Here is a 20,646-nt window from a genome sequence, read left to right on the forward strand (position 1 = left end):
TGCATTGGGAGGGAAATCCCGGACTTTTAAAAATTTTTACAAAGTCCTCCCAGATGGCTATTTAAAACCCCAAAATCCGGACATGTCCAGGATAATCTGTACGTATGGTAACCCTAGGTAGGGAGAGTCTGGAGAAGTCTGACTCCAGTAGAGACGGCAAGAACAAAAAACTCTCTGGGATCTTTAGGGGCTTGCCACACCCTCCCTGATAATGACTTAACATGTCTGGTAATACCTCCTGAGTTGTGGGAAGGCTGAAGACCCACTGCAAAACAATTTGTGAATCTTTCTGAACTTAATTTTTAGTCTCTGATGGGCACTGAATTTCAAGAGTTAAATAAAAATAAACGAGTAAAGTTAATTCATATTTCCAAATAGATTCAGAATTTTAATTAAAGGACTATGGATTCCTTCTCTCTCTAGAATCTTAGGGCCCAATCCTATGAGGTCCTGAAGATCCTCAAAACCCAGTGTGTTCCCTGGAAATTGCAGGCACTCAATTCCTCCCACGAGGCACTCAACATCTTGTAGAACTGTACATGTAGGCAGTATCTTGTGTTACATTTACTTAACTTTGTTTGCAGTGTTGTTGTAGCCATGTTCCTCCCAGGATATTAGAGAGACAAGGTGGGTGAGGTAAGATCTTTTATTGGATGAACTTCAGTTGGTGAAAGAGACAAGCTTTCAAGCGACAAAGAGCTCTTCTAGGGAATTTTCACAATAACTAAGCAACTCAGGTGACCTGCTCAGGCACTTTTGGACATTTCACTAGGTGCCTGTCTGCACCTTTCAGCATCTAAATACCTGAAAATCTGGCCTTAAGTTCTTATTTTCTCACATCAACTAAAGGCAGGTGAAGTAACATACAAGAAAAGACACCAGTCAAAATGGGCACAAAGAATCAGCATCCTTCAAATCAAACACTTACTGAATTATGTTAAGCCAATGCAAGATAAACACTTGGTTCCTCTGCCCTTTAAAAATATTTCTGTAGGTAATACAGTATTTAAGAACAAACTATACAGAGTCATCAAAAATAGGCATAAAACAGAGCAAGTTCTGCAGTTGAACTTTTTCTCTCTTTCATTCAACTGTACAGCCTTCCTCTTCTTCCTCTATTTGGAAAACATCTTATATTATAAACTAATTAACAATGAATAGTAACAGACAGTCATTGATATCTGCTTAATGAAATGGACAATAGAAACAAGTCATGGATACTGCTAGTTGCATCCAAACCTAGCATGATAGCTATTAGAGCCAGCCAGAAAATTTTCTGATAGAACATTTTTCCATCAGAAAACGCCAATTTTAAAATGTTCAGCAGCAATGTACTGGTTTTGCCAAAAAACCTCAATGAGAGCCTGCCTGATTTCCTTCCCCGACCAAGCCGCCTCTCTGGAACCTAGGGCTTCCGAGGCTCCTCAACAGGTCACCTGGCAGGGAGCTTGGGATGTGAGGATCCTTGTTCCTCAGCATCCTGTCTCATGGGGAGCTTGAGAACTGTGGCTCTCAGGATTACTTGGCAGCTCACTAGGCAAGCTGTCCTGGAGCTGGGGCTCCCAATGGTGTCTAGAGCATCCAGGCTCCCTGATTCTTCGAGTGCTCCAGAAGTTTCAGGGTTTCTAGGCTCTCAGCTCCTCAGCAGGCTGCTGGGCTCCCAGAGATCCCTAGATCCCGCACTAGCTGGTTCTCTGGGGAGCTAAGCAGCCTCCTGCTCCCTGGCTGGCCTAGTAACAGGATGCCTGGCTTCCTAGCTCTGCGGCCTGCCTGACATGCTACTGCAGATCTGGCTTCCAGGGAGCATATTTTGTTTTGGAAAACCAAAACTTTTCTATTACGGAAATGTTTTGGTGTTTCTTAAAACTAAATATTGTGGAATTTCAATTCAGTGAAAATTCTGAGATTTCGGCATTTTTCATTCCGATTCAGGATAGTTTTCTTCTAAAATATCGATTTATTTTTCAGAACTGAAATTCTGTTTCCCTGCTAGCTCTTAAAGCTATGTCCCAGTTAAAATAAATGTACTGATTTTCCATATTTCAAAGCACTAAAGCAGTTTCATGTCATTTAAAATTACATCAGTATTTCAATGTGCAGTGTACCCACTGTCAGTTTACACAAAACTAATATCAAAGTACATACCAGGCTTTTATCTATACTGGAACTTGTTCTGTTGTCAATTGAATTTTCTGCAGAGGCAGATAAACACCTATAACAAAATATTTAATTAAAAATGTTTAAAAGCAAGATTATGAGATAGAAAAAACAGAGTAAGCTAGTTTAAAAGGATCTCCAAAGAGCTAGCCAAGGGGGCTGTAAGGACAGATTTTTAGTGCTTCCGTTTATTATAAGATGTAAACACATTTAATTAAAAAAGCATACAGTTCATTCTATAATTTGTCTTATGTTAAGTAGAAATCTGCAGTTTTTACCATTCTTCTTCTAGGAAAAAAAGTACTTCCTTTTTTAATAACTTAAAAATTTTGCTTTCCAGGTTCAACACTCTCTTGGGCCCTGATCAAGCACACATTTACTCACGTGCTTAATTTTTCTCACAGGAGTAGTACCATAGAAGTCAATTCTGCAGAGGTTATGAGCATGGAACCCCCAGTGAAGTTAACAGGAGTTCCATAAAGAACCCTATGCTGCAAGTCCGTCTAACAGTATTCCTTTTTTACGTAATGGTATCTATTCGGCATACCGAGTAGATATATATTTTTATTTGCCATGACTGTGTATGTATATTTGTCATGGATTATGAAAGTCAGATAAATAAATGCAAATAATTTCCTGATTACCTTAAAAGCCTGGGATGAGATTCTGCTCCCAACTCCTGCATTTTTATGCTTGAGTAAAGGAGACAGAATGGCATAAAGGGGCTCCACAAGCCCTGGATCCATTTTAGGAAGAAGCAGCTTAGCATGCAAAAGACAGGCACAGACTCTCTTCGGAGGACTACCTCCCACATCCTGATGTAAGGGGAGTGTCTGGAGCAGGACTAGGGGTGGGATGGATGTGCTGGAAGGAAGGCTGCAGCACAGAGTACTGAGAAGATTCTGGGGAACATTACTCCTCTTAGGCAGAAAATGACAGGCTGCCATAAGTCAGACAGCTCCCGTAAGTTAGACTGCCTAACTTACACCTGGGGCCACTTTGGCTCCTTAAGGTAATCCAGAATCAGGAAGGTGCAAAGATGGCTTAAAGTAATCTTAGCCCTTCCTTCCACTGGACTTTGAGGTCTGTGAAACGCAACCCAAAATCTCATCCTTGAAGATTAAAAATATATTTATTGCCCTACTTTTTCCATTTGACAAAATGATTTTTCCTGCAACTTCAAAGGAACAGGAGTTAATGTGGCTTTTTGGGTACACTGGATTCTAGTGCGATAACTACAGCCAAAGCCATGATGGGAAGGGGAGTACAGAGAAAGTAGCAGCTAAGCAGTGGTGTCTATAAGTACTATACCTGTAAAAGGCAGAATGATTCCAGAAACTTAATGGGGAAGCATGTTCAGAAGTGGCACGTGTTACATACTTAAGAGGTATAGTATGTGCTTTCCCCAATGCCAGCATCTGGAGTACTATCAAGTACATAAGATCTGGGGCTATGACCCTGCCTGATCACACTCCCCTTGGGATGGTCAGCGCTAGCCATCTCAATCTCCTTGCATTTAGAGTGCGGCCTGCAACACTGAGGCTGCGCCTTTCACGGGTGTGATGACAGGCTCTCAAGCACCTTTTCCCCCTTATAAAAATGTGTGCTGAGACAGCCAAAATTTGTCCTTTTGTTTGTAATACTGTATTCGAAAACAAAAGTAAGAAGTTCTTATTTTACAACAATATCAATGGTGCTTCTATCAACAATGCACAACAATGCACAGGGTATATATGGTTTGTGTTTCCTTGGACAACTGGATGCCAATATTACAATAGCAAAGCAGTGGTTCTTGTGCATGTGTTTTTTATTCCACAGGAAGAGAGTGGTTGAATTAAAAACAGAACATTTAGAACCTGAAGGAATAGCTACAAGATTATTTTTAAAAAGGGAGTATAAAGTAGATTGTAGGGTACTATCCTTTAAAACTTACTGGATCAGACCAATGGTCCATTTAGTCGTGTATCCTACCCAAACAATGGCCAGAAACAGATGTGTCAAAGGAAGTTGTAAAATATCTATAATGAAGTAACTTATTTGTGGCAGTGGGAAGTGCCCCTCAGTCAGTCAGTCAATGGTTGGCTTATGCTCTGAAGCAAGTGGGTTTATACACCCGATACATTTTTATTCTATCTAGTATATCTAGGGATAGCATTATAATAAGAATGTCCCAGCTTTTTCTGAATCCTATTTTTCCTGACTCCTACACTAAGGATCTGATCCAAAGCCCACTACAGACAATGAAAAGATTTCCACTGACTTCAAAGGGCACTTCATCAGGCCAAAGCTCTTGGCCTCAATACTATCTTGTTGCACTGAGTTATACAAGTTAATTATGCACCACATAAAGCATTTCCTTTCTTCAGTTTTGAATTTGTGCTTTTTAACTTCAGTTAACATTGTTTAGCACTCAGCTTTTCTGAGATGTTAAACAAGAATGTCTGAAAACCACATTAAGGAGATGCTGCAACTCAGGAATCCTGGGTTCTATTCCAGGTTCTCAACAACTATGTGCTTTAGTGTTTACAGATTATTCTGATCCTGTCCATCCTGTATTCCTCCAACTTGGGTTTCCATCTTCTGTTCCCTTCGGTTGCTATCCACTCTGCCCCATCCCCTCCTCTGCTCCCTATTCCTCCCCATCTCGACTCCAATACCTGTTCCCATCTTCTATCACCCCCAGCTCTTGTCTCAGTATTATCGTATCAACCCCAGCCTACTCGTGTCCCCATTTTACTCCTCACGCCTTTAAATTCAAGTCAGACAGTTTCCTCCAGAATGCTTGGGCACCAGCAGAGGGGCACTGGGAGGACAGGAGGGACAGCCTCCCTATTTTTAATTCTTGTGCCTCACACTACAGTCATCCTTGTCTGCCAGGAAGAACTGCAGGGAAAGTTATTTTCAGCTCCTGCAGCCCCAGGAGTAAGCATGCTCAGTCACTCTGCAGATGACATATGTATAGCTTGGTTGGTACATACCCACAAGTGCTTTGTGGGGACAGAGCATGCTCAGCACAGCTGGAATTTTTACAGAATTTAGCTGCCAGCCTCTAACAAACCACTAGTGAGCAAGTCTAAATTGTTATTTTCAGAGGCTTATAAACTTATCCAAAATTTGGGCAGTTTTGTACCGGGATGGCTAAAAGCACATATCTGACACACAGGCGAGTCACCTGCCAAATTTCAAGTCCCAGCTCCCAAGCACAGAGGCATTATAGCTTCTCCGTAATATACTTTAACAAGGACAAAACAATTTATTTTTCCCTAGCCTCATTCTCAAACAGCTAACCTGATTTTTTAACTGAACCTGTCCAAGAAAAAACAACAAAAAACTTGCCTGAGGCAGACACCCAGCATGGAAAAATATCAGTCTCAACAGCTAAGGTCAGCAAAGTTATAAGTGAGGTTACAATTTAATCATGAGTATTTTTAGTAAAAGTCATGGACAGGTCATGTCCAAAAAACAATAATTCACAGCCCGTGACCTGTTCATTACTTATACCATAATACTCCTGATTTAATCTGGGAGGGAAAAGGCTCTTGGGAAGGGAGCCCCGGGATGCCAGCAGCTGCTCCAGCCGCTGCCGGAGGGGGGAGCCCCAGTGCCAGCCACCCCAGAACAACTACCAGAGCAGCATCCAATGCAGATGGCACCGGGGCCGGGGCTGCTCCAGCACCGGCTGGTGTGGCTGTCCCCAGGGCTGCCTCAGCAGCTGGTCCCAGGGACAGCTGCTTGGGTAGCTCTGGGGTCAGTCACACTGGGCGCTACAGAAGTCTCAGAGATCACAGGAAGTCACGGAATCCGTGACTTCCACTATCTCCATTACAGACATGGAGGCCTAGTTATAAGCAACTGAAAAGAGGATCTTAGAAGGTGTTGAGCAACCTTTAACCATTGTTGCTACCAACAAAATCTATGCTACTGAATAGTATTGACCATATAAATAGCAATACATGCAGTTTGAACTGATGTTATTTAAAACCTCATGGGCAGTAGTGCAAATTATAAAAATCATGTCAATTTCATGCTGCTGCTTGGGAGAACTTTAAGAGAAAAGAAAAAAAGAGACTAAGAGGCAGAGTGGAGTAGTGGAGCCACTATCTTCACAACAGCCAAGTAAGAACGAGAAACTTCCTTATCCTTTCTAGCAGCCATGAGGAGACTTTAAATTTACCAGATATCTATTAGCTAGAAACTGATCTAAAAGAAAGTCCCCAAGCAAAGTTAAGGAACATCATCCTGGGGATAAAGTGAGTTTCGGCTGCATTTGGCTTTTCATTGCCCTGGGATCACTGGTTTTGCCCTCATCCTTCTGGCATCACACAGACTCACTCGAACTACTCTAACCCTTTGTATGTGATTCCATCTAGTAGGTGCCTAGTACACTTTCTAAGCCAAATTACTGTAGTGTTATTATACGTATGGCTAATTCAGAATCAGTAACACTGACCCGACTACAAAACTCCTGTAACATTTTAAAACACCAACATCTAGCAGTGGTACCATTTTCATGTAAATACCGCAAATCATGACACACTAGAATTTTTCACTATTACATAGCTAAATATACAGTGAGAGAGAGTGTGAGTATGTGTGTGTAAAAGAGAAAGAGAGAGCATGCAAGCATGTGTACACACACAAAAATATGTAAATAAGAATCAAATATACAAAACTTGGTGATAGCACATAACAGTTTGTTTCCTCCATACTTACCGATGGCTGCTGTAGTATGTAAATCCTACAAAAGGTAGCTGATTGCCAACAAATGCTTTTGGTATAGGGAATGTTTCTTCCTCTCCCTTGTCTTCTTCCAAATCATCAAAGTTACTAGTGTCAATATCACTACTTAAATCAGGAACAACTGGTGCTACAGCTAGAATAAAATAAAATGATCATCATTCAACTCAAATGACAATGACCTAATTGACAAATAAACGTAAATGTTATGATCAATATTAGAATTGCCCCTTCTGTTATAGTCTTATGGTCAATAATTTGTGTTATTTTAAATAGTCATGACTTGACATTTAGGGGTGTGTGTGTGTGTGTCTGTGTGTGTGTGTGTGTGTGTGTGTGTCTCTCTCAGTAGGTAGACAGATGTGACTGCGATCATCTGAACAAATTAGGTCTCGATCCTATAGCGTATGGGAGAATGCAGATTCAGTAGGGCACTGTGCAGGTACACCAGTTCACTTTTGTGCTATGTAATACATAGATCTAAGTTAAGGCCCTGATCCTGTCAAGTTAACCATGGACATCATAAAAAGTCAATAGAGGAGTTCAGAAACAAAAATTGAAGTGAAGACCAGTGAAGAATCACTAAGTTCTTTAGTGATTCTCTTGGGTTTTCTGGCTCCTTTGTGCCAATCTGGCAGTGAGAGAGAGGCAGAAAGAAGCCTGATTTGACCAGCTGAGAATTCTGTTGGTGTTGATGAGTTTTCAGTTGGAGCAGAGCAAGCATACTTGGTTCCTGCACTACCCGTCCTTCGCTACTCAGCCATGGTTGAGAGGGCATGTCAGGGACATACAGAGACAGAAAGGGGCTTGATCAGAGCATGTACTCTCCAACCCCCAACTGACAAAGACTGCTTGGAGACTACGAGCAAGGGAAATTTAGAGCATTCCCCACAGACTGGATCTAAATTCTGGGGCAGCAGAGAATCTGGTCCTCAATTCTCCAAGAGGTTAAGGTACAAACAAAAGCCCCATATTTTTAATAACTCTGAAGAACTGTGTTGGCTTTACAAAGGCTGGCTTTCATCAGGCAATTTTTGCATTCAAATCTATCCATTTATCACATGCACTTACACTGTTCTTGTTCTTTCAAGAAAAAAGTTTATTTTGGGTTCAAATCAAAGTTATAGGGTTTTTTAAATTATTTTTAAAACTATTTATATAACAAGGAGATATAGTTACTCTCATGCCTTATAATCATGCGTCCTTTGGTCTTGCCACAAGCCCCTCTGTGGGCAACTATTTGCACCAGCAGCAAAGAAAAGAATGGTTACTTATCCTTAACACTGATTCTTCAAGAAGTTGTAAGTCCTCATTGCAGATCCCACTGTAGGTGCACATATGTGTGCAATCAGATTCTTCTGAATAGTGAAGTGTGTGTCTGTGTGGGAGGAACTGTACTTATACACCGTCATACTCCCATATGAGGCCAAAAAGAGTGGGCCAGCCAACACCCTCCTTCGGTTCCCCCACAACTCAAATCCTGTGATAACTGAAAGCTCCAAAAAGCAGAAATGGGAGGGGAGCTCCTGCAGGTCATTGGATCCACACTGCCAACAACATCTCAAAGAATCACAGTTACTGGAGGGTAAATAACCTTGCTTTCTTTTTTGAGTACATGTCAGCGTGGATTCTAGGTAAGCAACTGGGAAGGAGTATCCCCCTGGGAAGGTGGTAATAAGGAGTTCCAGCTAAATCACTTGAATAATGATTTTACTACTGCTCTACCAGCTAAGTCCAAGCAAAAATTGTCTGACAGAAGTCAGTGGATTACTCTATATCATTGCTTTGCAGATTTCTGATACTGGTACATATCTGGTGCAGGCAATGATGCAGCCTGACCTTTGGTGGAGTGAGTCTGATATACGAAGGAAGAGCTACACCAGCCAACTGGCAAACATGAAATTTTTTGTGTATCCATTTTGAAAGTCATCTTGATGAGATGGCCTGATTTTTAGAATGCCTAGCTATAATGAGAAATAGACTGGGTGACAGACTGAACAGTTTGGTCTTGTTAACATAATAAAGCAAAATCCTGAACACAACTAACCTAAACTACCAAAATAAAAAGGAAAGCAGCATTTTTCATGTGCATAGTCAAGTTTCAAAGCTATATTAAGTCAATGTTCAGCTGTAAACTTTTCAAAAAACATAATATCTTGTTCAAAGTTATGAACATTTTAGAGTTACGAACAACATCCATTCCCGAGGTGTTTGTAACTCTGATGTTCCTCTGTATAGGCAATTGCTTTTCTCCCAGTACCTAGTATGGTTTCAGGAAGAAAAGTAGGTTGATTGGTTTAGATGAAAATCTGAGACCACCTTGGGAATGAATGTCAGATGAGGTCTTGTACCATCTTGTCTCTGTGGAGTGTTGTATAGGGAAGCTCAACCTAAGTGCCAGAAGCTCTCACACTCTTCCGGCCAAAGTAATAGCCACGAAGAAGATTAACTTAAGCTTATTCTGTTGTCAGGAGCATTCTGAGAGGTTCCATTAGGATGTGGAAAATGTGGCTAAGCTCCCAGGCAGGAATACGTTCTTCAACCAGTTAGTAAATATTTATTAGCCCATGGAGGAACTCTGATATGGTCAGATGAGAAAAGAGAACTGTATCAGTGAATGAAAAGTAAAATTGTTGCAAAGTGATCTTAAGAGAACTGAATGAAAGGCCAGCCTCCTTCAGAACAACAGATAGGCAAGGATCTTCAGTATCAGGACCTGAATTGAACCAAGACCACATTGATGTTCTCATATTGAAAATGTCTTCCACTTCGAAGAGTAAGTCTTTCTTGTTGACATTTTCCTGTTTTGTATCAGGATTTTCTGGACCTGTACAGAGCAGCCCTTGTCTGGGGTATTCAACCAGCCAATAACCCACACAATCAGGTGCAGTGACTTTGGGTCTGGGTAGAGTAGCTGTCACAACCAGGTCGTGGGCAGCACAACCTAATGGTCAGAGACAGAGTCCACATTTGTGAGATAGTTGTCAAAAGTGAGGATACGGGGATCAGAAGCAAGAGACAAATTTGAGAACAGAACCAGGAGTCAGGAACCAAAGTCAAGCCAGCTCAGGATACTAGGAGGTTCGAGGCTGGAGAAAAAATTGGATATCAGGAACCACAAGTCAGATGCCAGGAGTCAAGCCGGGTCAGGATGCTAAAATAAAATAAAATAAAAATAAAATAAAATAAAAATTAATCAAGCCAAGGGAGCAGGAGCAGGAAGCGCAAGGCAAACAGTCTGGGACAGGGTGGAGCCCAGTTGTTTAAACAGCTTCCTGTTCCTACTGTTGGATTAAGTACAGCCAGCAGCTCTGGGACTCCGCCAATAGGACCTCAGGGGAGGAGCCTCAAATTCAGGCTGGGATTCGTGGATCCTAGGTAAGCAGTTGTCAGTAGGCTACCAAGTGGAGGTTTGGAGCGTGGCCACTCCTAGGAATCCTGCAGACCCAAGTTTGAGACAGTGGGTCATTACAGTAGCTGTTCATAGTGTTGGAAGATCAGGTGCAGGCAGTCTAGAAACTAAATGTATATCTGCAACAGATCTGTCATCCAAAACTGCCTCTGCCAGTGTGGAGCTTACATTAATAGATTCTAGGTACAGCAATTTTCACTCGCTTACCACAGCCAGATGGGGATTTGAACCCATGGCCTCTAGGACTGGCAGCAGAATCCACGTTCTTACCCCACCAGGCCATCTATGAGAACAATATAGTGACTTTTTCCTCTCATTTTGGAACTCACCCTGAAGATTAGAAAAATCAGTGGAAAGGCATATAGGAGGCTTGGGACTACTAAAGAAGGAAGGCATCTGGTATCAAGCCCAGACTCAGGCATGGTATGGAATAGTTCTAATCATTGGTGGGAAACAGATACTGTAAAAAAGGAATATCAGATCTCTGATGGACATCTGCAGTGTTCACTCAAGAGAAATTACAGATGGCCTAGTCAGAAAGTCTGCCAAGTTAACTCCTGGGAAATGAAAAGCCATGGGGGCTAACTTGTGTGGGTGGCACCATTGCTTGGGTTTCAGATCCTCCAGATAGAGGAGAGAGAAGCTTATGCTTCCTGGCTTGTTTATCCAGCGCATGGCAGAGGTGTCATCTGCCGAGACGTGCAATGTGGAATTCTGAAGAACAGATAAGACTGTCATGGATGCTACTCTGATGGCTCTGAGCTCCAGAACATTGATGTGGAGCTCCATGTTCTCTGGAGACTAGGTCCTTTGCATTTGTAAGTTGACTCCTCAACCTGTCCCTGAGGCATCCGTGATTAAGGTCCTTGTCAGACAGATGGCAGAACAGTACACTTCCACACGTTTGTGGGTTCCTTCCACCATCCCAGTTCAGCAACCATGTGAGGTGGAACCATGACCTTCTTGCTCATTTGGTGCTCCCCAGTGAAACAGACCAATATGAGGCAAAGTCAGAGCAGTCACAGGTGAAATCTGGCAAGTGGCATCACATATGTGCACACCAACATATGGCCTAGCAGTTCCAGATAAATGTGGTCAGGTTTGATTCTTTCTTGAACCCTAGCAATTGCACTGAGAGGAAAGTATGCTATCTTCAGGAAGGTATGCCTTCATCAACCTGGAGTCAACAAAGGCCCCTGTGAACTTGATCATCTAAAGTGGCAAGAGAAATGATTTTTTGTAGTTCACCAGGAAGCTCAATTGAAGTAACAGGGAGATGGCAGCAGGCCTGGAGTTATGCCATCTCCTACTGAGATGTTCCCTTGATCAGCCAATTGTCCAGGTAAGGGAAAGAGCAAATGCCTTCTCTTCTGAGACATGTCGCTATTACAGACAGGCACTTTGTGAAGACTTTCAGATTGCGGAGAGTTCAAATGGTAGTACCCTGTGTTGGTTATGACTGGGACCCCACTGTGAACCATAACTACTACGTGTGGACTAGATGGAGGCTACATGGAAATATGCATCTTGCAAGTCAAGAGTTGCACACCGTTCTTGAGCATGAAGTGATGGAATCAAAAAATGTTACCATCCTGAATCTGAGGCAGCATTTGTATTTGTTCAGTCTCCTCAGGTCTAGTACAGAACAAAAAACTCCTGCCTTCAGGATAAGAACATATCAGGAGCAGAAGCCTCTTCCCCCATACTCTTGCAGTATGTCTCCTACAGCTCCTAGACACAACACTTTAACAAGCTCTCATGAGAAGAGTCCCTGAAGAGGCACAGGGAAAGGGGATGGATAGAAGGCATGCACTGGAAATGTATAGGCTAACCTTAGGCAATGTCTAATGTCCATTTATCAGCTGTGATGGCCGCCCTAGCATGGTAGAAAGGGGCAAGGCAGTTTCCAACGTTGGGGATAAGTCCCAGATTGGCTCCAATGTGACTCGCGATGCTCTTGTCAAATCTGGCCTTCTTTCCTTGTTAGTAATTTGGTTATCAACTGCAAGAACAGGTTGGGGCCTTCTGCCTTTGTTGGGGCTGGTACTAGTATGGCTTTCTATATGAAGCCAGTACATAGATCCCCAGGAATCACATCACAGCCCTTGAAGAAATAGAGTGCTTCATCTGTTCTCGGGATGATGAGCTAACTTCCCTTGTAGGGCACATTCTCCATAGTAGCCTGTACTTCATGAAGTATGCCCGAAGCCATAAGGGCTGCCTCATGTGACATATACTCAAAGAACACTGAACTACACCATTACCAGCCATTACCCTCTTCCGTAAAAATCTGCCTCCTTAGGCTTGATGAGCATGACCTCATACCAGCCACTCTGAAAAAGCGTGACAGCACAGTTCTTACCTTATACAAAAACCTTTATCCTCGTGAGTTCGGTTTATGAAAAAAATTTAAATAATCTTTATTAAAAATAAAGAAGAGAGATTCAACCCAGAATCAAGCTATAAAAATGAGTAAGCCACAGCATTATCCCTCCCAGGAATAAACCTGAATAAACAGGCTTTATGTGGTGTTCTAAAAGTTAAACTGACATGGTTTTATCAGACCAGTGGGAGAAAGAATGCCAGAGTTGAGTGACTCTATACTGAAAACTTTGCCTCCAACTCACAGACTTTCAAATTGAGACATGGCTAGCAAGAAGTTACCAGTTGATCTACGCTGTGTGATCACCCAGAGGAGAATTTTACAGATAACTCAAACAAACATTGTACTTAGAAAAATATGGTTCCCAGAGCACAGTGATAATATGCTTTCTATGGCTCAAACCAATAAGCAAGTAGGCAGATACATTCTGTACCACAAACTTCTAAGACATTTTAATTCCATATCGAAACCTTCTACTGTCACTTACCTTCCAGAAACTTATGATATCATTATGAATTAAGGCATAATAAATACAGAAGACAATATTGCTAAGAAACGGATCTGGTCTCAGCATTTGCTAAAAGAAAAAAAATAGACTGAAGAAAATCCTGAACTGTGTGGGAAATCTAAACAGACTTGCCTCAACATTTTGTTCTATACTTTGCTAATTACATTAATGCAATATTTAGAGAGAGAAAAGCTTTCCATTAGAACAGAGAGGTGACATCACTTTTGCTGATACACCATGTAAATAAGAGAATATTACTGCTTCAGTATAAAGAACTACTTACTGTCTCTAAGAGTTTCCCAAGCCCACTGATCATTTTTGAAGAAGAGGTGTCGCTTGATTTCTTCTACACCATTTCGTCCTAACCTCACCTCCCTATAAACATTTTAAAAAAATACCATGTAAGATTTTTTCCTTTCTGTTAACCAGAGTGGTTCAAATATCTTAGAGTTCAGAGGTGAGAGTTTACATCTGCCAACTAAGGGCAGTATAAAAGCTTTAGTTTCCCTAAAGTTGTGACATAAAATGCCCTATACCATGAGGTTTCTTCCCTTCATCTCATAATACAATCTGGTCTTAGGTCTTGTCTACCAAAGGGAAGTTTTACCAGTTATACCGATATATTTTTATGTGTATAACACTGCTCCCTCTCCCCGCCCCGATATATATGGACTCTCATTCAGGTATAATTGTGGCATTTTTGGTTAAGCTTAAACCAAAAGTGCCACAGTTATAAGTGATATAAGCTAAACAAAAATCAACTAACCAACCAACTCCACTCTTATTCTACAATTAGAGTATCTAAAAGGAGATGATGATGTCTACTGATATAATTATATTCATTTAAATTCACACCTTTGGGCATACAAAATAAACTTAAGTGTACACAAGGCCTTACACTATCAAATTTGCAGGTAAAGCAGTGCCCCTCTAATTTAAGAGCTGGGCCCAATTATCCTCTCACTTCCACTGCTGTAAATCAGTAACTCCATAGAAGTCAGTTTCATTTGCTGTATGTAAGAGGAAAATCAGGCCCATTATCTCTTGTCTAAGTTCTTTACAATATAAACAGTATTCATTGACAGCATTCACACACTTTCAGAAAGAGCAGCAATCAATAATACCACTCCATATGACTCAGTCAACTTTCCTATGCAGCATTTCCACATGCAGACCACTGCTACTTGGCTACAATGCAAAAGAAAATGAAAAAAAAAGTAAAAAATTAAGCAATAAAAAGAGGGGATAGGGAAAAAAAAGGCAAGACAAGAAAAAAACAACAGACTGAGAAAGATGAGATAGGAGAAAGAGACAACAATATTAGGGCAGAGATAAAGGCCAGGATAAAAACTAAAATGTTCACTCTAAAACTGAAATAAATTATTACAACTAGCTTTTTGGTAGTCCAGCAGACTACCATAAAATAAAATGTTACCCTTATAATAATCTAAAAAGTTCTGAAGAGAAAACTGTATTTAAAAATTAGGATTCTCTCTTCTCTTGCCACATACTCACCTAGATATCTGCTTACATTGTTGGAGCCTGGGTAACATTTAACCCCATGGTCTCAAAATCCCACGAGAAAAACTGATTTTGAAATGTCCAGAATTAACTTTCCTATATTGTCTTTTTACGGAATTTAAAAGATTGATTTTCCATCAACATTTTCAATTACCTGGTAGTTCCCAGGTAAGCATGAATTCTGTTTTTAAGGGTTATTAATTTATTCTAAAATCAAGCAACTTCCATTTAGCAATGTAGCAAGTGCTATATCAAATTAGCAATTCAAAAGTTCTCATGATGAAAAACACTTCTCATGGGTACAAACTGTGAATTAAATGCGAAGTTAAGATATGAATGCCAAATTGATATTTCAAGTCTATTCTTATTTGCAGGCCCTACTGATGAGAGTGGATTATCATTTGAGATGCTAGCAACTGAACCAACAAAGTTCTCTGGCTCCACTGCCCTTATTACCTGGGGAATCAGAATGAGACACACAGAGGATCTTTACTTTTTAAGAGAACATGAGTTGTGTTCTTGTAACTTAAAGGAAAAGTTTATCTAAGCTTGCAGTGAAGCATAAGATTAGATGAGACTAAATATGCAGGCTGTCTGTTTTAAATTTTTTTTTCCTGTAATGTTTGGTTCCAAGTAATAAATAAAAAAAAGTTTGTTTTAAGGCTTTGGTCAATATGACCATCACTGGTTCCCAAACAGAGGAAATGCAGATGCCTGAAACCTAGTCAGACCTATAGGAGGATATGCAGCTGGAATACACAGTAGTGTACAGGTGTCCTGGTCAAATTAGGGGAGAAAATGTGAGATTCCAGCCCAAGAAAGGTAAAGAGGAGCAGGGAACGGGAGAAGGGAAGAAAAAATGGAAATAAGTAAACCCGATGGAGGTGCACTCAGAGACAAGAAAAAGGACAGCTGACCTTACAACTGTGACAGTGTCTATATGGTAGCAGAAATATATTACATAAGAGGTCAGAACAATGGGTGTTTCTGATACTGTTCAACTGTTTAAAATACCACTAGAAAATCATGCACACACAAAATGCTTGTTTGTTTGTTTTGGTCACAAGAGGAGAAAATATCATTAACAAAAATGAATTTATTTAAAATTCTGAATAAAACTTTGGGTTATTTTACCTGTCAGTTAGGAAGGCACATATAAGGTTTTTTGCATCTTTAGAGATATCATTATCATCAGGGAAGGTAAGAGAGTTCTTATGGTTCATAATCTTACTATATGTTCCAACCAACGAATCCGCATAAAAAGGTGTATCACCTGAAGAAACAGCAGTACAAAAATTAAATATCCTAATATAATATGTAAATATCAAAAGTACCGGAAGTTTTAATTTAGAACATCTATTTCTTTATTATACACTGTGCCTTTGAAGACTCTCAGTGCATACAGTCTTCTTTTTAAAACTTCAATAAAAATATCTAATAGTTCCCATATTTTGAGTTCTATAGTACGCCACTTTCTTAAAAACTTGATGCATGACATACAACGTGCAAGTTTCTACTTTTTATGCACATTCATTTTATACCTTAATAGGTATAAAATAAGTATTTCTAAGCTCTATAGCAAAACAAATGCCTAAGAAAGCCTAAAACGTTTGATCATAACGTCTTTCTAAAACATGTAAGGTTTTCAGACAATGCCTCAAAAGGCAACACAATGAAGATGCCATTATCATCAGTCTTTTGTATTACTCAAATTACTAGAAACAACTTTGTCACAAGATGTCTTGATATATGTTGGTACGCAGCTGAACTTAATTGAATGGCTTGACTTTTTAATTTTTCTAATTCAACTTTGACATTCCTGCTGTTATCTGGATTATTGTTGAACACGAGCCAGAGTTCGCCTTGCTTCCATTTTTACAAAACAGAAATCAAGAAAAAAAAACCCAACATTTTTAATAGCTCTGGGAGAAAATTTTAAAAGTGCCATTAAAGAGAGGTGTATGTAAAAGTGTGGGGAGGGGGACCTAAAAGGGAAGGTAGACAAGTGGGAGGAATTTTGGCTGTTCTTTTAGATGTGTTGCTCATGTCCATTCCATGCTAGGTGTGTGCATCCCACATGCACAGTTGCCAGACATTTTATTCCCTTAGTAGTATCCATAGGACCAGCCCTAGGGCCCCCTGAAGCCCTGCCTTGCTGGTAATTCCAATAGAGGGCTAGGAGAGCAGGTCATGGAATGGACATGAGAAACATCTTGAAGAACAACCGTTATGAAAGGTTAACAACCATTTTTTCTTCTTTTGAGTACTTCATGTCCATTCCACACTCACAAGCAATACCCCCGGGCTCAGAGTTCATGGACATGCTGATTGCAACATTGCTGTCCCAAAACTGGCATCATCACGGGCCTGTTGGGTGAAGGCATAGTGGGATGTAAAGGTATGAACAGACAGACAACCATGTTGCAGCTCTGCAGATGTCCTGGATTGGTATCTGCATGAGGAACACTACTGACAAAGCCTGGGCTCTCATGGAATGAGTGATCACGATGGTCAGAGGCGGAACCTTCACCTGCTCATAGCAAGCTCGGATGCAGGCAGTTATCCAGGACGAGATTCTTTGGAATGACACCGGTAGTCCTTTCTCTCAATATAACATATACAGCAGATGTTCCTCATCAGCACTGTAGGACTTTGAAAAGAAAACTGGCAGAAAAATGTCCTAGTTCTTATGGAACTGTGACAACACCTTTGGTAGGAAAGCCGGGCAGGGGTGCACTTGGATCTTGTCCTTGAAGAATATCATATAAGGGGATTCTGATATCAGGGATTTGATCTTGGAGACCCTTCTGGTCGAAGTGATCAACACTATGAAGGCAACCTTCCAAGACAGGAGCAGTAAGGAACAAGATGCCAACAGTTTGAAGGGGGACCCCGTGAGCTTTAATAGGACCAGGTTTAAGTCCCATGGGAAAATCGAGTTGCGAGCCTGAGTGCAGAGCCTTCCAAGCCCTTGAGGAACCTGACTATCATCTTGTGCGAGATGACTGATCTTCCCCGTACTGAAGGTTAGAAGGCTGAGATGGCTGCCATGTGAACATTAATAGATGATAGAGCCAGACCTTGATGTTTCAGGTGGAGCAGATACTCCAAGATGGACTGCAGGGAAGACCAAGATGGAGAACGATTCCATTTGGAGGTCCAACAAGTGAAACATTTCCACTTAACCTTCCACCAGGACTACCTACTTGGCTTTCTGCTACCTAGCAAGACTTGCAGAACCTGATTCGAGCAGTCTTACTCCTCAGGGTGCAGCAACACACCAGCCATGCCATCAGGTATAGGCAAGTGAGGTTTGGGTGAAACAGCCAGCTGTGGTCTTCCAAAATCAAGTCCGGACAGGGTGGGAGCGCTAGTGGAGCTGCCACTGAGAGGTCCAGAAGGACCCCGAACCAATGCTCCCGGAGATGATATGATAACCTTTGCCTTGTCCCTCTTGATCTTTAGGAGGACCTTGTGAATCCAGGGGATTGGTGGGAAGGTGTACAGCAGGCCATCTGCCCATGAGAGCAGGAAGGCATCGGAAAGGGAGCCCTTCCAGAGCCTGTGCCTAGAACAGAATCAGTGGCATTTCCTTTTCTGTCTGGTGACAAACAGGTCCACCTGGAGAGTCCTCCACTTCTGGAAGATAACACTAGTGACCTCTGGGTGAAGAGACTACGCGTGGAGAGAGGAAAAGGACCTGCTGAGGTGATCTGTCAACGCATTCCAGTCTCCCAGGAGAGGCGATGCCTCAAGATGAATAGTGTGCTTGATGCAGAAGTCCCACAGTTGGATGGCCTCCTGACACAGAGCTGAGGATCAAGATCCCCCTTGCTTGTTTATGTAAAACATCAAGGCCATGTTGTCTGTCAAGACCTGAACAAGCTTGCCTGGAACATGGAGATGTGGAAGTAAATGTCCTTTAAACTGAGGGTGACATACCAGTCACCTGGATTCAGGGAGGAAATGGGAATGGAGGGAATTCAGAGAGACCATGCCAAACTTCAAATTTCTTGAGAGATTTGTTGAGGCAATGCAGGTCCAGGACGGGTCGTAAAAGTCCTTCCTGCTCAAGTCTTGAGGAACTTCCTCTACAGCCTCTAGACACAGGAGGGCTTGTACCTCCTGGATGAGATGCTTCTCGTAAGAAGGGTCCCTGAAGAGGGGTGGGATGGAGAGGTGGATGAAAACTGCAGTATGTAACCAACTGTTGCAATACTGGGCACCTAATGGTCCAATGTTATGTAGGACCACACAGGGCAGTCCAAAAACAAAATGGGGGATGGATCCTGAATCAAGTGTGGTATGTCATCCTCAGGCATGCCTTCAGAAGGCCTGCCCTGGTCCCACCGAGGTACCTACTTGTACCTGACTGGGAAGCTGAGGTAGAAGGCAACGGCTGACTATGTTTATAAACCTTTCCTTTTCTTTTATAGGGTTCCCACCTGGATGGTCCTGAAAACCTGGGAGGCTGTTGAGGCCTGAAATGCTTCCTGGAGGCCTCAGGAGCAAAGCATGGCCCTTGGGTCTTTGAGGCCACGAAGCTTGGAGTCCATCTGTTTGGAGAACAGGGAGGTACCTCAAAGAGGGAGGTACCCTAGGCAGACTGCTGCACCACATGCGAGAGGCCCAATGACTGGAGCCATAAACAGTGCCTCATGACCACCACTGACACCAGAGTTCTGGCCGCTGAGTCAGCTGCATCTAGAGCTGCCTAGAGGGAGACCCCAGCCACCATCTTGTCTTCCTCTAGAATGACCATGAACTCCTGCCTTGACTCCAGGAGCACGGAGTCCCTAGACTTGACCATTGAGTCCCACAGGTTAAACTTATACCTCCTCAACAATGCCTGCTGGTTAGAGATATAAAGCTTGAGGCTACCCAAGGAATAAACCTTTTGCCTGAACAGATCCAGCTTCTTAGACTCTTTATTCTTCGGGTGTGGGGCTCTTTGGGGTTCCACTCATTTGAGGCTGACACCACCAGTGACTTTGGGGGAGGAGGAATGTGAGTACACATATTCAAACCCACTGGCCAGTACATAGTACTTCATCTCTGCCCTTTTTGAGGTAGGAGGCAGAGACCAAGGGGTCCGCCATAGCGCCCTTACCAGCCCCAACACTACCTCATTGACTGGCAGGGCCATTCTGGAGGGATCCCCTTCAGCCAGAGTATCAATCAGGTTGTGCATGGACTCCATTAGCTACTCAGCTTCCAGCCCCAAGTTTGTGATGTCCTGTTTCAGGAGCTCTTGATAGGCCCTGTAGTCATCTGTCAGAAACTGGTTACTAGGACCTGCGACGGCCTCATCTGGAGATGACAAGGAAGATGCTAGCACCATAGGAGGGGCTAGTCCTTCATCCTCCACCTGCACCACCTCCATTTGGGCTACTTCAGTGACCTAGGTACTGGGGTCGGTACCGGAGTGGGGGTCCGGTGCCAGCTGGGATGAAACAGTGGCTAATATATCTTGGACACCACCAAGTGTGACCACAGGTTCCAATATTGCCAGTGCATTGGCCAGTGGCCCACGGGCCGAGTACCAGCTGCAGTGCCTGTACCAAAGTCCAGTGCATAAATCAGGTTCCAGTACTTTTTCAGCAGGATGAAGGATTCCCCCTAGGATTCTGAAGAGGACTCTTCCCTTGGAGAGCCATACCCACTTCTGCTTCCAGGTAGTGCCGGGAAATTGGTGACAGGCACCAGGTTGGGGACCACTCGGCAGGGTCTTGGAGGGCTTTCTTCTAGGAGGTGCCACAGTGGTTGTTGTCGCGATGGAACTCACCACCCCTTGAACTCTCTATCCCTGGTAGCCCTGGCTTGCAAGGGGTTTTGTGGGGTGGGCGGTATCAGGAGGGGATCAAATCCTTTGCAGTCTGGAAGGCCTCCAGAATTGAGGGGACCCGCAGGGCATGCAGTGCCACAACC

At 42.4% G+C, this 20,646-nt stretch overlaps 1 protein-coding gene across 5 annotated transcripts in view; it reads right to left on the reverse strand.

Moving 5' to 3' along the window:
- The window catches only part of ROCK1 (Rho associated coiled-coil containing protein kinase 1), a 191,885-nt gene that overhangs the window by 88,041 nt on the left and 83,198 nt on the right, over nucleotides 1-20,646 (reverse strand). For 4 of the 5 annotated variants that reach the window (XM_050939193.1, XM_050939194.1, XM_050939196.1 and 1 more), the window contains 4 exons: nucleotides 15,853-15,991; nucleotides 13,481-13,572; nucleotides 6,871-7,030; nucleotides 2,146-2,212 (listed from right to left, as the gene is read on the reverse strand). In XM_050939193.1, coding sequence (XP_050795150.1) covers nucleotides 2,146-2,212; nucleotides 6,871-7,030; nucleotides 13,481-13,572; nucleotides 15,853-15,991 — 458 coding nt within the window. The remainder of the gene's footprint in view (nucleotides 1-2,145; nucleotides 2,213-6,870; nucleotides 7,031-13,480; nucleotides 13,573-15,852; nucleotides 15,992-20,646) is intronic. The other variant, XM_050939197.1, reaches the window with a different exon arrangement.

Source organism: Gopherus flavomarginatus, chromosome 2 (genome assembly GCF_025201925.1).
Source record: "Gopherus flavomarginatus isolate rGopFla2 chromosome 2, rGopFla2.mat.asm, whole genome shotgun sequence".
In the NCBI taxonomy this organism is placed as follows: domain Eukaryota; kingdom Metazoa; phylum Chordata; order Testudines; family Testudinidae; genus Gopherus; species Gopherus flavomarginatus.